Source organism: Panicum hallii, chromosome 6 (assembly GCF_002211085.1).
Source record: "Panicum hallii strain FIL2 chromosome 6, PHallii_v3.1, whole genome shotgun sequence".
Lineage (NCBI taxonomy): Eukaryota > Viridiplantae > Streptophyta > Magnoliopsida > Poales > Poaceae > Panicum > Panicum hallii.
The window spans coordinates 2268879-2291609 of NC_038047.1; the positions used below are offsets into that span (position 1 = coordinate 2268879).

At 46.3% G+C, this 22731-nt stretch overlaps 2 protein-coding genes across 2 annotated transcripts; one reads left to right on the forward strand and one right to left on the reverse strand.

Annotated features, from left to right (window-relative positions):
• Positions 1 to 607: 607 nt before the first annotated feature.
• On the reverse strand, positions 608 to 6534 carry LOC112897000 (putative lipase YOR059C). The gene is made up of 10 exons (XM_025965159.1): positions 6176 to 6534; positions 5174 to 5241; positions 4217 to 4287; positions 3823 to 4038; positions 3143 to 3306; positions 2955 to 3010; positions 2800 to 2852; positions 2574 to 2691; positions 1021 to 1118; positions 608 to 929 (listed from the first exon to the last, which is right to left on the reverse strand). The coding sequence occupies exons 1-10, from the start codon at positions 6304 to 6306 to the stop codon at positions 861 to 863; spliced, it is 1044 nt and encodes a 347-aa protein (XP_025820944.1). The 5' UTR covers positions 6307 to 6534; the 3' UTR covers positions 608 to 860.
• A 3443-nt stretch (positions 6535 to 9977) lies between these two features.
• LOC112896999 (transcription factor MYBS3-like) lies at positions 9978 to 12616 on the forward strand. The gene is made up of 3 exons (XM_025965158.1): positions 9978 to 10307; positions 11242 to 11450; positions 11806 to 12616. Exons 1-3 carry the CDS (start codon positions 10013 to 10015, stop codon positions 12415 to 12417), a joined length of 1116 nt encoding a protein of 371 aa, XP_025820943.1. The 5' UTR covers positions 9978 to 10012; the 3' UTR covers positions 12418 to 12616.
• Positions 12617 to 22731: the final 10115 nt, after the last annotated feature.

Below are 22731 nucleotides of genomic sequence, written 5' to 3' on the forward strand. Positions count from 1 at the left end.
GAGTCAGAGGAGGGTGGGGGACTCAGTAGGAACGACGCGACTGCCCGGCTCGTGCCGGCCGAGCGCGTGGTGGTACACCAACACCTGGACTCGGGGCCGCGCCGGCGACACGTCGCGTGGCACGCCGGCAAGGAAGGAATTCTCGGGCTCTCTCGGCAGGGCGCGCCGGCGCGGGCATGTCGGCGGTAGTGCGCCACCCTGTGCTTCCGTCCCCGGGTCAGCGTCCTTTTCTCTCCAGCCGTCTCAGAGCACCGGATCCACGGTCCAGACTACCTTTTCTTTTGTCTTTTGTTTGTGAACGCACGGATCGCACGGAACCACTGCTAGTACGCCGGAGCAGGCCCTTGACCGGGGACGCACGGACCCTGTGATGAGCTGCGTCCTGCCTGCTGCGACCAGACCGGCCAGCTTTCCTTTCCATGTGCACGTAAACTGGCACCGGTTTCTTTTTCCTCTTCTTCAGACAGAACGAGATTGCGAGAACAAAGTACAGCCAGCATGACTGCATGAAAGGGCCATTTTGACTGATCTTTCTCCGCTGGCATAATGCACATGTACTACTGTTCTTACATCAAAACAAAAAAAAAGTGCATCTGCTGTTCCCTCCCCCGCCCCCCCCCCCCCCCCCCCCCCCGCGCGGGTACTGCTATTATGTACAGTGTCAACACATCCTTACACGACACACAAACCAACCATCTGCTGAATCTAATTTATGCTATGATGAGGCGACCAGCCCTCTGCAGCGCTCGGCAGGTCCGCGCTCCGCCGTGCGGCCGCTCTTGGATCAGCACGCACGGACAGCGCGTCAAGGGGGAAAAAACTTACTCTACCATGGGTTGGGGGGGATTCTCCATTTCTCCTCAGAGTTGGAAGTGGTCTATTATGTGCTGTATCACATCGGCGCCGTCGTTCATGAACGCGTACTTCACCTGCCGTGGTACCAAGAGGAGGAAAAAGGTTTAGGGAATTTGTTAGCCTTGCATCATATAATTGTCCAAGGAATCAAAGCTGGTCAGAAACCTGAATGATGCTGTGCGCCGCGAAGCTCGTTATGCTCGAGTGGAAGCTGACATCAACTTTCTCCCATGAGACTCTCCGAAGCCCCGTCACCATTTTCTCTGCAGGATGACACGGTCAGGAAACTATTAGTAGACACATGACGCTACAATTCCAATTGCTCCAAGAAAAACAGCGGTGCGGATTTTTCACACAAATAAACTGGACTTGGCTAACTGCTAAGATGTCAGCTCCAAAAATCCTCCTAAGCTTATGTTTTGTAACAGCAATAAATAGCCATGCACATTAGGCTGGGGTCCAAGTATATATCTAACCATGCTTTTGTGCTGCATATACACTCTGCTCTGTTGGTTCATCATGCTGTAAACCTTTTTTAGTTACATTATAGTTTCTTGTTACACAACTGTTTCGTGTCATAGAAAAGATTACAACTACAAGAAACGTACAAGCACATCAAAAGTATTTCAACACAATATTAGATAACAAAAAACCACTGTCAATTACAACAAAGGAAGGGAAAAATAGAAAGGCGACTCCCCTGGCCTTGGTCTTTAACTAGGTTCCAGGTCCAATGTTATATAAACAAAAAAATTTCTGCAAGCAACATGGTGAGAAACATAGGACCAATACGGACTTTACAATGCGCCACCAGGATTGCAGCCATCCAGTCAAAGGTTGAATTCAGGTCATGAAACTATTGGCTTTGAAACCACAGGCCTGCTTGCTAATTAGTTATGACTAGGGTTCAGGGTCCTAACTTCTACATCCAGAAGTCAATAACACATGATATCAAATAAAAACAATGATGTAGTGAGAAAACACGGATTGCTGTACCTAAAGCTAAGACGAATCTTGTTACTTGCCTATGTGAATCAATGGAATGCTTTCTTAAGGGTCACAGAGGACCGTGCAAACAATTTCAATCAACTAACAAGAACGACAGCTTCCACGAACTGACTGATTCCAGACTTCACTTCCAAGTCTCAAAACTACGACACATGCACTACACTTCAACAGTACAGGCAAGCCTCATGATATGACAAATAGACCAACTACCCTAGGAATTTCGTATCAATGCCCTACCATTGTTGCTAGATATGCGGAAACTCACGAATCAAAACATTTCCATACGCAGCGTGCCAACCACCATGTCAAATATCCCAGCAGTTCATATGGTGCTCAGGTCGGGCTCATTCACATGTTATGGGGATAAATTAGCAAAACTATGACAACAGTTTTAGGTGCCACGTCATTGTCCCATTGAAAAGAAAACTACTGATAAATTGTGCCACGTCAAGACAAAAATGCCACACTAATATAAATTTAATAACAGGGTGGCTCGCTGCCTCACTGTGGTCAAGACTACTCTGGTAAGCTTGTTTGCTCAAATCTATAATAAGGAAAACCGCTTTTTTTAAAGGCTAAGGAAACAAGATCACCTTTTCCACACAGCACTGAAGTATCATTTACTCATAATAGAAAAGAAATAGAAAACAATATGGTTTCTTGAAATACAGAAACAAAATAGTATTATCCATGCAACGCTATAAACTTACCTTCAAGAATGTCCAAATTACAGTCTGTCATGGAATCTTGGCACTTCTCATCATCAGTTCCTTCTGAGTACTCCTCATGTACAATGTGGGGGTACTTCTCAGATGACGATACCGCCAACTGCAGATCAGAGGAAGTAAAAGAATCCTTTCTTTATGAGAATGGTGCTATAAAGAACTCCATAGTCCTTCCTAGTTGTTAACAGAAATAGGAAGTCAGTAAGAATACCTCAGGCAGCTCAGTGTTTCTCCTAATAGATGATGTTCGCCAGCCAACAATATCTGATTTTGTGCATTAAAGAAGACTAGCCAAGTGTATGCAATAATAAAACAAACAGAACGAATACCACAAAGAAAATTGTAATTACCAAATAATAAGGATACGATCACAGTCAGCATTTGCGTACACCACTCGCCGCTTAAATGCTCGCAAAGCAGATCTATAAAAGGTGCATGTACAGCATCATTAGTATAGTTATCACAGAATAGGCAAGGCAAAATTAAACAATATACTATTAGGACTAGAAATAGAATAAAAATGAAAAACAAACCAAAAGCAAGATAAACCTTACATAAAGTAGAGATCGTCATGATCTTCAACCATACGCTGAAGCAGTGGTGGCTGCCCTTCATCATCGTCAGTTAGAAAGAGATGTTTACCAGTTCTCCTAAATATCCAATGGACAACCCGGCAAGCAACCTTTTCCATTGCAAGGGATCCAAACAGGAGGGGGACCTAATTTGTATACAAATCTGATGAGATCTCCAGTTACATAATTCAGAAAGATTACTCCAAGCAAGTTAGGTACGAAAAAAAGGTGGCATTTTGGAATCTTTTAGTTTTTAGTGGTTGTAAGCAGAAGAGCCAAGAAGCCTGGCAACGACTGTATTGAGTTTTTGCAGTAAATGAAAGGATTTTGTTTTTCTCTTCATTGAACGTCTGGAGGGTTATAGCAATCTCTGTACGACCCTTCCCTTTTCAGATGCTCTGATGTCAGTGAAAAATAAAAGGGTAGCATCCACGATTTCTACACATATTCTACCTTCTAGTCAGACTCTTGATGCATGGAACATTAAAAGAAACACCCAACTTTTCTTCACAGAAAATTGGAATAATAGAGGAGAGAAAATGGTTCTTCAGTTGCTTCAAAAGATGGATATAATATCAGCTTTCAAGTATCATCTTCCTGGTAAAACAAATTAGAGTCTAGAGACATGTAGATCATTGAAAAGAGGCAGGCAAAAGTTGAACCTGTTTGTTTCCTCGTGAACCAAGGTGAGGCGTTGCTACAGTAATAAAGTTAATTGCTTCCAACCCGCAGATAGTTCCTTTAGTATTTTCATCAGATCCGGCGTTTGGGTGTCTGTAAAGTTTTGCGATTGCATATCTTGCGGCTAATCCTCCAACGGAGTGTGCAAGAAAAGAAATTTTGGTGAGTTCTGGCCTCCGACTAATTACATCAAGCACCTGAGTAAGAGAAGAATGCATGTGAACATCTAGACTTGTACTTTTGTGTTCAAACAACAGGGATTGTACAAGCGAATGGTTTGAAGCAGAATAAAATTGTAATAGAAAATTACTATGGAGCAATAGTTAGCCTGTACATATTTTAATTATCAACGCATTAACTGCCTGCGATATTTACCTCATCAGCTAAGCGTTCCCCCATGACGTCAACTCCATCTAGAGTCAACATTGATGCATTTTTTTCACTACCTGTAAAATGGAACAAATAAGCCTGCATACCACAAGGTAGATCAACAGACTAACCAATCTCACAGCCTCCTTCAAATTACAAATTCAGGAAGGGATCAATTTACATTAAGCTATGGTAATTACATAGCAGTACTGAAAGTCTGTGGATGACTCTTCAGAATTGTGAGGATCAATGAGTAGAGGAAGAAGATGTAGAACATAAATACATAACAGTAGTTAGTAGTATTGATCTTTCAGGTACTCTCATGATAAACGTGGTTTCTCAAGTTTATTAGTTCTTCTGTATAATGAGATGAAGCACTGACAAATATAAGCTGGCAGTGGTAAAATTGAGTAACAATCAACTACATTTCAAACATATACCCTTTTTCTCAACTAATGGATCTGCTTTACGAGGAAAATGAGGTTCTAAACTAGGACTGCATCCAGTTGGAAAAAAGCTGCATGCAGATCCGACCAACAAACATAACATCACACCATTCTGGGTGACACGGCCATAATCTTGCTCACAGTTAAGAATGGAACAAAGCTAAAAAGAACTACAACCGGGTCCGGTACTCAGTCAAAAAGCTATCCTTTTCATTAGTCGATCAGTTACATTAATTTGAGAATAACACTGATGCCAAAAGGTTGACAACATGTCAGCATATTTGTGTCACTGTTTTTGTTACTCCAATAACATATCACCAATAGGTCGAGTAAGAAGCAAAGCTAGAAACAGTTTATTCAACTACAGACAACAACGCATTACATTTGCTATTTTCATAGTAAAATCTGTTTTAAACAAAACAAACACAAGCATATTCATAGAAATAAGAAACTGAAGAAAAAAAAGGTAATAGAAAAATGAACATGGTAATGGATAGTACAGAGTGGCACAACTTACAGTGCACAATTACATCATCAGGTAGTTGCTTTACAAATTCATTAGCTCCATACTGCCAATCAGCAGTGCTGTTCAAAGAAAAAGAACAAAGTGAATAAAGATACAAAAAAAAAGAGAAATGTAACTAGAAACATGTCCACTGCACGTGAGCACCATATATAAATGAAAAAGATCAGTCTCTCAGCTACACAGAACAACCAGATAATGTAACCAAAATAGCTTGCAGCTTTGCATATGCTTGGTTCTAACCAATGCCAAACAGTAGTTCCCTCCTTTGTGCCTTATAAAAGAGGAATCTTTGTCTCTGCCTATACTGGTACTGCACAGGGAAAATTTCGGGTTTGGCGTAATTAACCATAGAAGCTTAGCGCAGTACTAGGTCATTATTGTTTTCATTCATCATAACATCGGATTTTTGCCTATGACGCCAGCTTTGAATCCTGAAGGAAGGGTTGAACATTTCGCTCTATTTGCAGAGTACACTAAATAAAATGTCTAGCGTAGAGAAAAGCGACCTGCTTTCCTATGAAATGGTTCTTCCAGGGGAGCAGGAAAGATAGTTGTCAGCTGGCCTAAACGCTGGCGTCGTGAGCCAGCAGACCAATTCCATACACTACGGCAAGCCGAAAAGGCAGCACGCTAGAGCCAATGCCGTGTCTGCAGAGCCTTGGGAGGTTGCTCCCAATCGCAGGCTCCGGAACAAATTCCGCCCAAATGTACCATCTGATTTCACTTCCCAAAGCACAGCATTAAAACGCAACGCGCAATGCTCAGGTAGTTAGTGCAATCACCAGCTCCGCAGCCGGATTGCAGGAGCTCGGCATCCAGCTCTAACGCGGCCTCGACTAACGAAGGGAACCCCCTCGACCGCCGCTCCACATTCCGTAGGAAACTACCAATCCGTTACAATCTAGTATTCCAGAACCGGCGCAACCCAGCAGCCGGCTTCGAATCAGCTACAAATCCCGGGTCCCCCGGGGGAGCAGAGGTGGTATACTTTACCTGCCGAGGATGCCGTGGACCATGACGAGGAGGTGGTCCGGGGCGTGCGAGGAGACGGCGTCGCTCCAGACGTCGACGCCCCCCGAGACGGACTCCTCGGCGCGCACCGCCGCGTCGTCGGCGCCGCCCATGGCCGGCTCTCCTCTGGCTGCGCGTGGGGGTGGGGTGGGGTCGGCCCGGGGAGAGGGAAGCAGCAGAGCAGGCGGGGGCGGGGAGCCCGTGTCGTGAAAAAGCCGGGAGATGCGTGGGGATCGATCGATGGAAGCGTCGCGTCGCGTGGAGTCGACGTCGAGCAGCCTGCGTGGATCGGGCTTTGAGGGCGGGTGGGCGACACTGACCGGTGGCTGTTTCGCGCCACGCCCCCTGGGTTTCCCCTGATTTCGTAAGTGGAAGGCCCGATCGACGCACCACGAAAGGTGCCTGAGGCCTGAGCAGCTCTACGTATACTGGCCACGTGCCCCGGGAAGCATCTCGAAGCTTCCTAAATCTCTGGTTGGTTGCTGTTGCTCCACGACTTTTTAAAAAAAATTAAATTCGAAAAAGGGTGCGATTTTGGAAGTTTTCGAAAAATGGGTGCCTCCCGCCGGATCCACGAGCGGGAGGCGTGGGGCCGGAGACCTCCCGCCCATCCTACGGGCGGGAGTTCCCAAAACTTTTCCTAGACCCCTCCTGATGGCCTCTTCCCGCCCGTTGGTACCCGGAGGGGCATCCCGCCCGCCAACGGGCGGGACGTTCCACCGCTACTATATGAACCCCCACCTACCCCTAATTTCCATATTATTCAGCAAAAATCAGGAAAAAAAAGAAAGTGAGGAGAGGAAGAGAGGAGAGGAAGTGGCGAAGCCCTGTTCACACGTTGGTTTGGAGATATATTCTCATTCTAGTCGTATAATTATTTGAAAATAACTATAATTTAGGAAATATTTCTTAAGATAGTTATATTTTGAATAGTTTTTAGTATTTTTAATAGTTTTTAGGAATATTTCTTAGGGTAGTTATATTTTGAATAGTTTTTAGTATTTTTAATAGTTTTTAGAAATATTTTTTAGGATAGTTATATTTTGAATAGATTTTAGTATTTTTAATAGTTTTTAGAACTATTTTTTAGGATAGTTATATTTTAAATAGTTTTTAGTATTTTCAATAGTTTTAGAATATTTCTTAGGGTAGTTATATTTTGAATAGTTTTTAGTATTTTCAATAGTTTTTAGAAATATTTCTTAGGGTAGTTATATTTTGAATAGTTTTTAGTATTTTCAATTGTTTTTAGAAATATTTTTTAGAGTAGTTATATTTTGAATAGTTTTTAGAATTTTTAATTGTTTTTAGGAATATTTCTTAGGGTAGTTATATTTTGAATAGTTTTTAGTATTTTTAATAGTTTTTAGAAATATTTCTTAGGGTAGTTATATTTTTCATGAAGATATGACGCGGACACCGGAGCTTCTTGACGCGGACACCGGAGCTTCTTGACGCGAACACCGATGAACGGTACAGGTCATACCTAACAGCGGTGGATGGGCAACAGCTTCACGAGTTGTGCCATCGTGTAGCAAAGGAGCTGTTGCACCTGGACGACCGGTGGCTTGACAGGTGATACTTTGTATATTTTTACAGAATGAATGTATTGCTTGTACGACAATTGTAACTATAATGCAAAATATACAGGTTACGTGAGGCTGGTTTGCTGCCACTCGCACGTATGCTTCAAGACTGAAGACCAAGAGAGCGCGAGGACCGGGACAGGCGGAGTAGATACTCCTGATTCGATGAACTCTATATATTTAAACTATTTTTTGTATGATACTATTTTATTTTTAATGGGTTGATGTATCGTACTATTGTAATATTTGGATTCTACGTTGCAAAACGTTATCGTTTAACCATCTTCATATGATTTTTAGATACAGTAATCTTCTTCGTAAAATTGAATTAAAATTTTATATGTATACAAAAGAGTATGGCGAATAAATCTTGTATTTGAAAAAGTATGAATTTTAAATAGTTTGTAAAACATAAATTCGAACAAAAAATAATAAGAAAGTGGGCACATCCCGCCCGTTGGGCGGGCGGGATGCCTTAGGGGCCTCTTCGCGAATAAGAAAAGTTTCTTATCCGCGAAGAGGCTCGAGAGGGGTCTGGGAAAAATTTTGGGACCTCCCGCCTGTTGGGTGGGCGGGAGGTCTTCGGCCCCACGCCTCCCGCCCGTTGATCGGGCGGGAGGCACCCATTTTTCAAAAATTTTCAAAACGGCTCACCTTTTTCGAATTTAATTTTTTAACTTTTTTTTTAAAAAAATCGTTGCTCCACTGTGGGGACGGCGGCGGCATGGCCTGCTTCCGGACGAAGCAAGCAAAGCAACGGGACGCGGCCGCCGGGCTGCTGCCTACGCGACGCGGCGTGGCGGAGGCAGAGCGGGCCCGGTGGTCGGCTTCTACGACCTCGGTCGGCCCGCGAATCTACTGGGCCTCAGTACGACGACGGGCTTTCGGCCCACCGCTGTCGCTGTCCCCTGTCACGTGCTGACGTGCCCGGTGGGCTCACCAGACGCTGCCCGGGCCTGACAGCGACCCCGCGTCGTGCGGCCCACGCTGCCTCGTGACTCACGCGCGCGCGCACGTCACGTCATCGTCACTAGATTCTTGGAGGAGCTAGGTAGTGGAGGCTAGAGCCATCCCAAATTCCCCAACCGGAGAAAAATACAAGGCCGGTGGGCTTATCGCGCCTCCGGATAAGAAAGAGACCGTCACCGTCAAGCAACAGCCAGAGGACTCGTGCGTGTAGCCCTGACCTTCGCAACAAAGATTTACATTTATTTATTTATTTATTACAGTCAAGATCCAACAACGGCCAAGTCGGCTTGGAATCCGGCAAAAGCTTATTACAAGTGGCACGCAGAATCATATCCTATCAAGGGTTACGGAGAGGTTCGGATCCTAGTACAATTATCCATGATTACAGTGGATATATATTTCATTTCTAGCTAATAAGAAATGATGCCACGGTAATTTCTAATTGCTAGACAAACGATTAGTAGAAAATACAGAATTCTGTTGTTTACCTCCTGAACCTATTTTCGAGCTTTGCTTGAGCTATGCAGTGAAGTTACTGCTGAGCTGGCTTGTTCCTCCCCTTGTTAATCGGACGGGTGGGACCAGGCCGAACAAACCTAACTAACATATAGGTATGTAGCCAACCACTTAAAAGGTCTGTACTTTTACTTTCAACACAAACCTAATGACAATCTAGTCTAAAAATTAAAGAAAAATCAAATACGTTTATTCTTTTTTTTTAATCTAATGTAAGAGGTGGTCACACTATCATTAAACTTTTACCTAGCTGGTCTCTGCAGCCAATCTGACTTTCTCTAAATTGAGACAATGATTCTATCCTGCGCTGACAGAGAAACTCAAACCAGAACTCAATTTCCCAAATTCCATACGTATACATAACTCAAATTCGAAATATTTTGGGACAGAGAAACTTGAACCATCCAGATTACACGCTCATCAATTAACCCAATCCAAAACAATTAAAAAACCTATATCTCTTGACTGGCTCGATGACTAATATAATAGAAGGAAAACCCCTCCCGTATCATATCCCAGCCAAATCCAAACGCCTTATTTTGTCCATTAAAAAAGAATTTCTTCCGCCCGTTGGAAAACAATTTCCAGCTACGCTACCTTTTCCCTGCCCCCAAATAAATACGCCCCACCGCGCCCAGGAATAAAAAGAGAAAAAGAAATCGGGACAGGATAAAAAAAAAATCTGGAGAGGGAAAAAAAAAGATCCCACCCACCCCCAACCCTAGCCAATCCTCCTCCTCTCCCCACCATGACGCGGGACGGCGTGCCTCCGGCGGCGCCGCCTGCCCCGGCGGCGGCCGGCGGCGCGGGAGGGGGCGACGGGCCCAGGCGGTGCTCGCAGTGCGGGCACCACGGGCACAACGCGCGCACCTGCACGGCGCGGCCCGTCAAGCTCTTCGGCGTGCGCATCGGGGACAAGCCCATGCCCATCCGGAAGAGCGCCAGCATGGGGAACCTCGCGCAGCTCGCGGCGGAGGGGGGCGGCAGCGGCGGGAGGGAGGAGGGCTACGGCTCCGACGGGGAGCGCCCGCACAAGAAGCGAGGTGAGCGGCCGGCCGGGGTTTTGCTGAATCTCTGTTGTCCTTATCCTTGATTTAGGGCGTAAAAAAGATTGGATCTTTTTCGAAGATTTCGTGCTTGTTTATTTCGTGCTTGTTTGGGGGCAGATAGGCCTTCTGTGCGAAAAATGATGCGGTTTTGATGTTCGTCCAAGTGATCGTTGGGAGGCGAGGAGAACCGTACGGGTTCACGTTTTGTTGGACGTTTAGTTCGTGATTCGATCCGGTTGCCTTTCAGTTCGTGATTCGATTGGAGGATTTTGGGAGGTTTGGTGGTGTCGTGCTGTTTCTGAATTTTCAGGGGCTCTGTTATCTGTACGGATTGTGAACGTATAATTGTGGGGAGATTAAGGTTTAGTTGGTCGCTGAAACATATATTGTTTTTTATGGCTTCTGTTGACTAATAATGTGAGGTCAGTGAATTTTGTTGTTAAGAGGTCATTTTGATGCTTCTTGTTCACAGTTTTTGCTTTAATCTATTTTGGTTTGTTTCAAGTTTATTCTCTCTTTCAGTATGTACTTACTGTGTCATCCAATTTGCATGTTGGAACTGATTAATTTGGTGCTGCTTGAACATTGTGTAACCGGGCTTCTGTTTTGCGCTTTTGCCGTTGCCATTCAAGTCAGGTGCCATTTTACATAGGTGACTTGGTTGACCAAACGTTGTGGTACATGAGACAAAACAAAACTGAATTCCTTAATTATCTATCTGGTTGCATATTCATACCATGTGTGATGGTGTACCCTTATGTGCCTCTGTATACTGTTGAAGTGTTGCTTTCTTACTTATGGTTGTCATGCAACCTTACTCGTCCATCATGATGGACATGTTGACATGGCCACCCTGCACTATGTTTCGTATGATTGTTTGGTACCAATTTGTATAAGCTAAAATGTCATGTTTTTGTTTTGGTGACAGGTGAGGCATGGACAGAAGATGAGCACAAAAAATTTCTACTTGGGTTGAATAAGTTAGGGAAGGGTGATTGGCGTGGTATATCCCGTAATTTCGTTATTTCGAGGACTCCTACTCAAGTTGCTAGCCATGCACAGAAGTATTTCAATCGCCAAACGAATGTGCATAGAAGAAAGAGGAGATCAAGCCTCTTCGATATGGTGATTGATGATGTGAGCATCTCTCTCACTCTTTCTCTCTACACCTGGTAACATATTTTTTTGCAGCTGCTTTGTATGCTTGCATCGGTTCTCTGTTCACATGTTCATTCTTTTTCTTGTCGTACCTGTTGCATCAATAAATAGTGTGCAGTCGCTTGAGCTTGCCTGCTTCAATTGGTTATATTGTTTTTGTATGCTCACACTTGACTTAGTTATGCCTTTTCCTTTTCTCTTTAATATTAGTATACTTGTCCTCTTCTTGAATTGTTGTGATGGGGTAGTATATAGTAATGGGATGTTCCTCCTCTTCCTTGGCCCCCCTCATTTATCGTTTGCTTATATTTTTTTTTTGTGTTTTTCCTGCCAGTCTTCTGATCAGCTGCCGCTCTCGCGTTCATCTTCACAAGAAGTAGAACAAGATGATCCCCAGTCTGTTGCGGCCCTTCCTGCCCCTGTGGTATCTCCTGCTGCTGTGGCACCTCCTCCTGTGTCTGTGGAAGCGCCTGCTTCAGTTCCACCGCCAGTTCAAGTTCCAGTTCCAGTCGCGACACCTCAGCCTATGGAACACGACTCGGTTGCCTCAAGTTCAAGTGCTGGACAAGCAGGGGTGGTGATGCCAGAAGCCATACCCCCCTATCTTTATCCAATGATGATTCCTCCTCCATACTACCACCCTGCATTTGTTCCAGTACCATGCTACGGTTATGTTCCTTTTTACTATGGGCCACCAGGTGTAGCACAAGTTCCACATGAGGTTGTCAAGCCCGTGGCGGTGCACTCAACGCCTCCGTTAAACGTCAAAGATCTTTACAACATGTCAGAACTGAGCCTGAAGGGTGATGACTCAAATGCAAACAGTGGGGTACCTGCTTCCCCTTTGCCTCCAAAGCCGATTGGCAGACCAGAGAGGCAATCTGCTTTCCATGGCAAAGGGCCTGCTGGTGGGTCGTCAGGGGGACTAATTCCTGCAGTCAAGTGACTTGATTCTGCTCCTAAACGTCCATTGATGTGTATCTAATACTTAGATAATAGCCTATGCTGCTAAAATGGTGTTGTGGTTTCTTGCAAAGTATATAATGCTCATTTTAGCTTTCGAGTTTGCAAGTCATGATCTGTGGGTAAATATATTGTTAATTAGTTTGGCTTAATTTAGCAATATTCCTCTGTTTTCATCGATTTGCCCCAATTTTCTTCATTAATCCCCAAGTTATCAATTGTCAGCACATGGCAGTTATTTACTTTCTTTTTGGACATAGTTTTGGCAGATTCTTTTATAATTTGGTGTTGAAATTACGTTATGTGCACCATTTTTAGAGCAAACCTTCTGTGCAAATAAGTACACTGGATATTTGGCATGGTCCCCAGCATTTATCTGTAGTCAGTGTGATGGGTTTATTGCCAAGAAATTGTTTGTTCAATAATCCTTATGCAGGTTCTAGAAAAATATGTGGGGATCTGAGATCAAATACTTAAAATCTAGTTCTTATAGAACTTATCATTATTAATCTGAGATCACATTTTCTGCACCAACTCGGAGTGGTTGGGTATATGGTTCATCTTCTCGTAGATATTCTTGGCGTATCAATCAATGAATGTGGAGCGCTTGTGCGTTTTCGACACATACTGAATTACTGATGAGATGAGAAACATACTAGGAAGTGAATTTGTTCTCGACATCATCGTGATTCCTAATAGTAGTTGTTAGCACTTGCCCAAGTAGGTAATGGCATCCGTGCCTGATATGATATCTACTCTCTTATCTTTTTTTCATTTTCGATCTCTCACCAAACAAATGCTCTAGGAGACTGGAGAGCACTCGCTATGTTACAAACTCACAGGAACTCTGAATTCACGTCAGTCTGGTGTCAGTCTCAAAATAGGAACTCTGAATTCTTGGACACAATTTTTCTTGGAGGACTTACTAAGAGCCTGCTAAGGAAAATAATGGCCTGCAGAGGGGAATTTTTCTTCTCAAGGTGCTCGTACGTACAGCACTCATGTATGTGTGGTGCATCATCCTCCTTTCATCTTGTAGCTGTATTTTGCATTCCCAGTGTCTCAAATTCGTAATAGATCCTACTAGCTCATGGCCACCATAGCTACTTGCCTTTCTCCTCTCACCAAACAAACCGGTCTTGAAACCTAACGAAATAGAAAAATGAGCCAGGAAGCTCTCTACCATTCATTGGTTTTTGAGGAAGTGCGCTCTATATATACACTGATCCATATCTCTCTACATGCAAATGATTCTCGGACTGCCCTGCAGAGAGACATGTGCATCTGAACTTCGTATGTTGTCATGTTGTGGCATCTCAGCCGACCGGGGACTGATGGTATCCTCCTCTCACCTTAATCTGGAGATCTTGGTTGGTGCAGCGTCTGAAATAGTTTTATTATGTTATGTAAAAAAAACCTTAATTTAATTTGGGGATAATGCGCACTGGTTTCATCCAAGCGTGTGAGTTACAGACTAAATATTAAATCTAAAATCTAGATTATATTGTCGAACCAGATAAAGTACACATTAGTTCATGCATAGCGCCTTCATGATCTTTCATGTGTCATTTTTCTAGTTCCTACAACAAAATGGCATACAGGGCTTCATATATACTAGCATCTCTGTCCACCCGCCACAATTCATTTGCTATTTTTTGCTGGCGTGTGGGGCTATAATATACCTGGCCCACCTTCCAGCGAGTTAGAGAGGTGTGGTGAGGGACAGGAAGAGTTATGGATCACTGCGATAAATGCCGACACGGGGCTCCACATGTTTTTTCCTCTGCGCGCCCGTGGGTGGAGAGGAGAGTGTGCATCGGCGTGCATCGGTGCTAGCGCTGATCGACACGCATCGATCTTTCGCGTGGAGCACGGAGGAAGTAGCAAAACGGAGTAGGTTTTGATTAACCTGATGTTCTTGAAAAAAAATAAACTACTAGAACATTCGGCCTCGCTCCTCGGTGGCCGGGTGGGGCAGTGGCGGCCGGCGGCGTGGTCCCCGTGGCTCGACGGCTAGATGAAACTGCGGCCGGCGGTGTGGCCCGCGCAGGGTGAGCGGAAGCGGGACACGCAAGGCTCGGCGGCAGGCGGATGGCAGCTAGCGGGGCCCTCGCGTCTCGACCGAGCTTAACGGAGGGCTCTGCGCCGGAGCAGCAGGACTAAGCTTCGATGGAGGGCGTGGCTGCCGAGCGCGGTGAGGACGACGGCACTGAGATGGCTTCTCGCTCCTAGCGGCAGCATCCGTAGCTCGCAAGACGAAGCGCATGACGCATGACGCTTAGTTGGTCCGCACCCCTTCCAAACCTTTGGTTCACTAGCTACCCGCGGGGCCACGATAGACTTGGGCCCACCACTCAACGAGGGAGGTGCGCTGAGGCTATCTCCAGTGATGTCCTCTAAATTCCATCCCCTATTTCCATCCTTCATATCAATTTCATTCCCTATACCAAACCTAACTCCAACGATATCCTCTATTTGCATCCTCTATACCCCACAATCTCAATTTTTTTTTATTTTTTCCAACCGCCCGCAGCCCCCCCCCTCCTCTGCCTCCGCCCGGCCCCCCCCCTCCGCCCGCCCGCCCCCTCCTCCTCCTCCTCCTCCGCGCCGCCCGCCCCCTCCTCCTCCTCCGCCCGCCCCTCTGCCTCCGCCCGCCCCTCCTCCTCCTCCTCCTCCTCCTCCTCCGCCCGCCCCTCTGCCTCCGCCCGCCCCTCCTCCTCCTCCTCCGCCCATCCGCCGCGCCCGCCCCCCCCCCCTCCTCCTCCGCGCCGCCCGCCCCCTCCTCCTCCTCCTCCTCCTCCGCGCCGCTGCCGCGCCGTCCCGCCCCCCTCCTCCTCCTCCTCCTCCGCCCGCCCCCCTCCTCCTCCTCCGCGCCCGGCGCCTCCCCTGCCGCGCCGTCCCGCGCCGCCCCCTCCTCCTCCGCGCCTCCCCTGCCGCCCCTCCTCCTCCGCCGCCTCCTCCTCCTCCGCCCCTCCTCCTCCGCGCCCGGCGCCTCCCCTGCCGCGCCGCCCCGCGCCGCTGCCGCGCCGTCCCGCGCCGCCCCCTCCTCCTCCGTGCCTCCCCTGCCGCCCCTTCTCCTCCGCCGCCTCCTCCTCCTCCGCCCCCTCCTCCTCCGCGCCCGGCGCCCGGCGCCTCCCCTGCCGCGCCGCCCCGCGCCGCTGCCGCGCCGTCCCGCGCCGCCCCCTCCTCCTCCGCGCCCGGCGCCTCCCCCTCCGCCCCCTCCTCCTCCGCGCCCGGCGCCCGGCGCCCGGCGCCTCCCCTCCGCGCCTCCCCTGCGCCCGGCGCCTCCCCCGCGCCCGGCGCCTCCCCTGCCGCGCCGCCCCTCGCCGCTGCCGCGCCGTCCCGCGCCGCCCCGCGCAGTCCCGGCAGTTTCTTCCCGCGGCCGCGCGGAAGGGGCTGCCGGAGATGCGCTGGAGGGCGAGGCGAATGGAGGACGGCGCTCCTGACTCCCTCTGTGCGGGACGCAGTCCCCCTCCCCTATTTTACCGCACGCTTTGGAGGCTGCCGCTGGAGCGTCCGTTTGCTACAGTATCCTCTATTGATACGGTAGCGAACCGTTTACCGGCTCTCGCTGGAGATAGCCTGAGAGAGAGGATGAGTGCGGGCTACCGTCACCGTCATATGTCACGACCCAAAAATTTAAAGCATGAGATTAAAAATTAAGCAACATCATCTTGAGCATAACCCAAGCATCATCAAGCATCATGTGCATATTTTCGAATTGAGCTATTTAATTTTTCTTGCATTGTTCGAGTGTATGTTGGGAAGAAAGTTTAAAATTTGCTATGTGACTGTGCCCCCAAATATTTTATTCAAATACTAGATTTCAAGTGATGACTTGTAGATATTTTTATTCAATTTTTGGATGCCTAACCCGAGCCATAAAATTCTTGGAAAATCTGAAAACTGCAATGTTGTTTGATTTTTTCTGAGCAATACATATTAGATCTTTATGATCTTGTTGTTGCATTGTGTTCTTGATGATTTAATCTAGCATCAGTAAAAAATTGGTGAATTTTGGAGCCCGGGAAATGCATGTTTTAGATTTTGTAAGTTGAACCGTTGCTTTATTATTTCTCCCTTTCCTCCCGGCCCCACCTGTCTGCCTCTTTCCCCTCTCCTCCGCGCGCCTGGGCCCGCGCGTCAGCCTCCCCTCCGCACCGCCCGCGCCTCTGCGCCCGCCCGTTGGGCGCCCGCGCGGCGCGGCACGCCGGCGGCCGCTGGCTTGTCCAGCGTGGCCGCCGCCGCCCCTCGTGTCCTGCGCGCCGCGCCTTTTCTCCTCCCCCGCGCTCGCCGCTTCCTCTTCCTCCTTCCCCATTCAAACCGCACGCCCCCGCCCCTTCCTCTCCCTCCGCTCCGAGCCGTCCGCCGCCGCCCCAATCCCCCGCCGTCGCTCCACCTCCGCCCGATTGGCCGCGCCCGCACCCTCCCCTCCACCTACTCACCCGACCCCGGCCCTCAACCGCTCCCTTCCTTCACCGCCGTCGCTTCCCGACGCGCGCCCCCGTCCGCCGCCGCCGCTCTCCGCCGTCCTGCTCTCCGCCGCCCCGCCTCGCTCGTCCGCGCTGCGGGTGAGCACCCCCCCTCCGCGCTGCGCTGCCCGTGCGCGCTCCGCCTGGGCGCGTTCGCGCCCGTGGGCTGCGGCCCCGTGCCGGCCGCCGCGACGTCGCGCGCGCGCGCGCGTTCGCGTGCGGGCCGCGCCACGGCGCGGCTGGCCGCGTCCGCGGCGGGTCAAGGCCGTGGCTGGCCTTGACTCGGCCCCGCTCCTCCCCCGGGCCCACCTGTCGGTGCCTGTTGGGTGCCGGCCCGGGTGGATCTTGCGCTGCCGCCTCGTTCTCCCTTTTATCATTTCATGTTGATCTTGTAAATTGCGTAGAAATTGCTGTAGATCTCCAAAAATTGTGAAATTTGTTTTGTTTGAATCCTCTGTAATAGATCTACTTAGATAAAATAATTTTATGCATGTTAGAGTCCTGTATTTTAAGTTGTAATTTATTCTTGTTAAACCAAGTTAATTGTTAATCTTACTTTATGGAGCTCTAAAAATGTCCAACTAAAGTTTGTTATATTCCCTGTAAAGTGCTTTTTCTCATAGTGCTAGTTGTGTAATTGTTCCAGTACTGTTTGATAGGTTTTTAATGTGTTTTTAGTTTTGCTGCCTGCAATCTTATAAAATGAATAACTTTTGTTAGAAAATTGATAAATTGATAAAACCACTTCTGTTACTTTTGTTATCATGTTATCTGTCTCCAGTAATTATTTGAGAACTTATAGAGATGATTTGAGCATCTTTTAAGATTTAACTTGAGTTTAGCGGCTGAAATGTATAAATACCCTAGGTAATTCCACAAATATGTTTTTGATGCAAACTCAACTCTCATGAGTTTATTTTGAGATCCTTTGAGTGCATAGATTAAATCATGATTTATTCTTGCCATTTGTTGCATGAGCAAGTTTGCCTTCGGGCTTAGAATTTAATTTAGTAATCGAACAATAGTGCAATGATGGTATTGCTTTCGCGTTGATGTGACATTTCTTTTCTATCATCATATCATTGCATATCATCTCATTTTCACATCATTGGCATCATCCTAATGCATACATTTCATTCATGCATTCTAGTGACCGAGACGCCGGAGGACGCACCCGTTGAGCCCACCGAGTTCGTTGAGACCGAGCCGGGAGCCGAGTGTGTGGTTGAGCAAGAAGAGAACCAAGGCAAGCAGCTAAGCATGATTCCTTGACCTATTTAACTTGCTTAAATTTAGTTATTTCACTTGGGTATCTATGCTTATGATAAATACTTATCTATTGCATCGTTGGTCCTATTTTCATGCAATGTCCTCCCTTGATTTGTATATCCATATCCTTGGCACACGTAGCTAGTTGCAACTTAATTAACTAAATGCTTAGTTGTGCTTAGAGTTGGTATATATCTTGTAGGGAAAGTTGGAATAGGATCACTTGTTTCACCACCTTTGATTATCTTGAACATATTATCCGGTGTCGGGTTGTTGGTTGGATCGATCTAGTTGGAAGTGGGTTTTTGGGGTTTGAGCGGAAGGTAGGGCCTAGAGAAAGGAGTCTCGGAGGCTTAGTCCGCTTAAACCGATTAAGGACCGTCCGTGGATGACCTTGGAAATTGAGCACTTATCGTACTACCACATATCCATTCATGGGGTGGATAAACCAAATACCCTCTAGTTTTAATCGTTGATGCACGGTCCTAGATGCGTGGCCGTGGGGCTTTGTAGAGAGCCTTAGGGGTGTCCCCGGTGGACCTAGGTAACTCTCCGCGCAAGTTAGGCGTGATGTTCAACGGTTAGAACTCGTCGGGAAAGGTTGACGCGAGTACCCCCTCACCCCACGTGATCGGTTGGGTGAGTCGCATGGTCCTTGTGTCGTGTGGGTAAAGTTGTACACCCTTGCAAGGTTAATAAATCAATTCGAATTGCCGCGCTCTCGGTTATGAGCAAGCTCTTTATCCTACGAAATCTTCGTAGAAGTTGTGGTCAAGTGGTTGGTTACATGTTACGTTCCCTCTTGTTGATGCTTAGGAATTGAGTTATCTAATTAACAAAAATTTGAGGTGGGTTGGGCAAGATAATAAAAAGGCTAGGATTGCTAGAATAGATTTGGTTAGGAAGTTCATGCTTATGATAACAACTTAACCCTAAAGCTTTCTTGTGAGCCCTCATTTGTATACTCCTTGTTTATTTATTCGCGTAAGTCTTGCGAGTACCTTTGTACTCATGTTGCTATATTTCTTAACTAAGTTGCAGGTGAGCCGGAAATTGTTTTTGGCCACTTCTACCCCGCCGATCCCGGTGCGGGCGAGGAGTAGGTCCTTGTGGTGTCGACGGCGTTCTTGAGCAAGACTCCGTCTCGTTGCGCATTTTATTTTTCCGCTGCGTACTCGTCTTTTGGGGAATTATCATGTCACACTAAACTTCATGAATTAGGTCCCTTTTAATTTGGATTGTGAGCCCAAGGCTTGTAACTTGTGTTGAACCTTAACTTCAATTTGAGCTTGCTGTTTAAAATTGCTCTTTGTGGTACAATGGCGAAATACTAGATTGTGAACGGTATGTGTATATGCATGATCTTGGGCGTATGGTGGAGCACATACCGGGACTACCGGATTTAGCCTCATTTTGGGTGAATGTCGTGTTGGTCGTCGTGATTTAGATGTGGGTTAACACGTGGCACGCTGAAGCGCGAGCGCGTGTTAGTTCTCCTCTTAATTATAACGACCGGCGATTCGTCTAAAATGGCGTTAAATTGGGCGGTTCTCACATCATAATTGCTAAAGCAGCAGAGGAGTGGCCTGCTGGTCAGGGAGTGGGCGTGCGAGACGAGGCTCTGGTGCCCAGCGTCTTTGTCCACCCGCCACAATTCGTTTGCTATTTTTTGCTGGCGTGTGGGGCTATAATATACATAGCCCACCTTTCAGCGAGAGAGAGGTATGGTGAGGGAAAGGAAGAGTTATGGATCACTGCAATAAATGCCAAGACGGGGTCCACATGTTTTTTCCTCGGCGCGCTCGTGGGTGGAGAGGATAGTGTGCATCGGCGTGCATTGGTGCTAGTGCTGATCGACACGCGTCGATCTTTCGCGTGGAGCACGGAGTAAGTAGCAAATCGGAGTAGGTTTTAATTAACCTGATGTTCTTGAAAAAAAATAAATTACTAGAGTGGGGGACGTTTTCACCGTCATTAGTTCCCTGCTCATGGTCAGTGTTTCATTGCTAATTGCTTTGAGGAGCTTCGAAGATCATTGGCAAATCCTGAGAACTCTTCTGCTCGAGAGTGCCGATCATGATCTCCTTGTCTGCTTGTGTTTGGCACGCTCCACCTTATCTGTTAAGTGGGGGTTTATTTTCGAAGCTTCACATTCCAATTCCAAGTTGATGTTATTGCTTATCCAATAGAAAAGCAAGCAGCCAATGGTCTCCATGCATACACTTATCTTGGCTTTGGAATGTGAAGCTTCGAAATTTGCTGCGCCCTTTTATCAGTGTGCAAGGCAATGTACTATTCACTTACCAACATTTGACAGACCACCAGCACGCTGTATTCAAGTCCCTAGAGGGGCATGTGCACAAGCATGCACTTCTGACTGAAACAAGCAGAGGAGCAGCAACGGCCCCTCATTTTGTCTGTCAGTCCCAGATTGAATACATTCAGTCTTTATACTGAAATGCAGTTTTAACACGGTGTCTGACGGCATGAATGTGCTAATCATCACATGTTCATATCTCTCTGATTAAAGTAAAAGAGTGCGAAATTGCTTGATGAAATTTAAAACATAACTTACATCAGGATCATATCAGATGAAAGTGAATGCGCAACAACACTAGCTACAAAGAACGGGCCTGTCGTTTCCTCATGCCCGTCAGAACTCAGGATTCTCATACTCATTCTCCTAGTAATTCAAACCAACGGGAGCTCCATGAATTCCTGATCGTTTCACGGTCCGGCAATATAGCTCAAGTTCTTTTATTATAGACAACAAGAGATGAATGTCTCTTCTAGATCGCGAAGTGAAGGGAGACTTGTTTTCAAATAGGAAAATGACTCTGACGTGCAGACATGCAACTGTGGATGTTGTTTTGCCCAGAATCTTTTCGAATCAAAATACCGGATCTCATATCAGGATGATCACTGTACTCTACTTCAGTACTGCGACTAGCGTTTCAGTCTGATTTAGTCAATAATCCCACTATATAGTCATGATCCTCCGGAGTGAATTGCCTTCCATGCAACTTTTTGCTCTATTTTGGATTCCTTGCACCTCCAATATTCATAATAGATCTTACTTGTTGTAGCTAATGGTATCGACTACGTACTCTCATCATCCTCTTCCCTCTTCCACAGCCAAAGCTATGCTCTTCGCTTTGGAACACAAACTACCTAGACATGCTTTGGTAGGTTGCTACTTCCCCCTTATATCAATCCATGAGGCAGTGACCTATTGCTCAAAAAAAAAGGCAGTGACCTCTTCTCTTTTGAGCGAGTGATATACCACCTGCAATTTTTGTATGAAAGCCATAACACATAAGGGATCCTATGCTTTGAACCTAATAACACAGGCTGGTTAGCATGTTGTCCTACCTTTCAGTCAGATAACTCACTTGAGGGCACGCCCCTTCATCTCCCTTTGATTCAGGCTGCTTGGGTAGCCTTCCTCATGCTTTTCTCGGCAAAAAGAATCACCATGGGATTCTGTCTAGTGCATACATTTTCTGTATTGGTGTCTTTGAAAGTCATCTGACTGCTAAACACTTGCCTATACTAATTTACTATGCGCCAGTCCCGTAAAAGTTTTGTCTGAAAGAACCATAATAATAAGAAACAAAAAATGAAATATCCATCAATCTATTTTGGTAGGTCTGGTTATGCGGTCAGATTAGCCATATTGACCGATAAACTAAAGTAGACAGTATTAATAGTTTCATTCATGAGAATGAGAACAAGAAAACAGTGTTGGCAGCGGCGAAATTGGAGAGAAAATTAAAGGGGGGGGGGGCAGACAAACACATGTAATACTCAATTTCATCCTCAAACTTTCAACCGAAGCTCAACTTTGTCTCTAAGCTTTCAAAACAACCATTTTAGTTCTTAAACTTCTCCATCTGGCTCAATTTAGTCCTTCTAGTCAACTATAGCTTATTAAAAAAATAACATTTCTATAAATTTGATCATTATAAAAGTTTCACCTTGATAAAAAAATAAACTGATGTATAATTTTTAAGGAAGCGAGTTGATTCCAAACATATTTATTATACACGTACAAAAGTTGTTCTTTTAAAAAGAAATTCATATAGCCATAAGTTAAAATTTTGTTGTGTCATCTTTCAGTATGCGTGAACCAATATATGTTGCTGCTAAAAAATAGGAATACTTAGATGCTGCTGCATGGCATGCCAACGTGGCAAGACATGTAGAACGAAGGATTAAATTGAGCTGCATGAAGAAAGTTGAGAATTGAAACAGTTATTTTAGAAGTCTAGGGATGAAGTTGACCCTTCACTAAAAGTTCGAGAATGAAATCAGCTATTCCGCCAAAGAAAAACATAGCTTTCTTTTAGTTTTGCATTGATTTCCTAAAAAAATTTGATCTAATTTTACCAACAAAACATATGCTCTGTATTGTTTTTTAATTATTAGGGGGCCATGGCAGGGGGTTAGAGTTGTTGTATGATCTGTCTACAAGTTAAGAGTATTCAGAAGAGAAACTCTGGTCTGGATCAATGTGCTGAATAAAGTCTCGAATCCACTCTCAAGATCAACAATGT

Excerpts from the sequence above, each read along its gene's own strand:
- LOC112897000 (XM_025965159.1), bottom strand. The coding sequence starts at position 6,306 with ATGGGCGGCGCCGACGACGCGGCGGTGCGCGCCGAGGAGTCCGTCTCG. Across the intron at positions 4,039-4,216 it reads GGGAACGCTTAGCTGATGAG|GTGCTTGATGTAATTAGTCG; the intron begins GTAAATATCGCA and ends TCTCTTACTCAG. Across the intron at positions 3,307-3,822 it reads GTTCACGAGGAAACAAACAG|GTCCCCCTCCTGTTTGGATC; the intron begins GTTCAACTTTTG and ends TATACAAATTAG.
- LOC112896999 (XM_025965158.1), top strand. The coding sequence starts at position 10,013 with ATGACGCGGGACGGCGTGCCTCCGGCGGCGCCGCCTGCCCCGGCGGCG. Across the intron at positions 10,308-11,241 it reads GCGCCCGCACAAGAAGCGAG|GTGAGGCATGGACAGAAGAT; the intron begins GTGAGCGGCCGG and ends TTTTGGTGACAG. Across the intron at positions 11,451-11,805 it reads TCGATATGGTGATTGATGAT|TCTTCTGATCAGCTGCCGCT; the intron begins GTGAGCATCTCT and ends TTTTCCTGCCAG.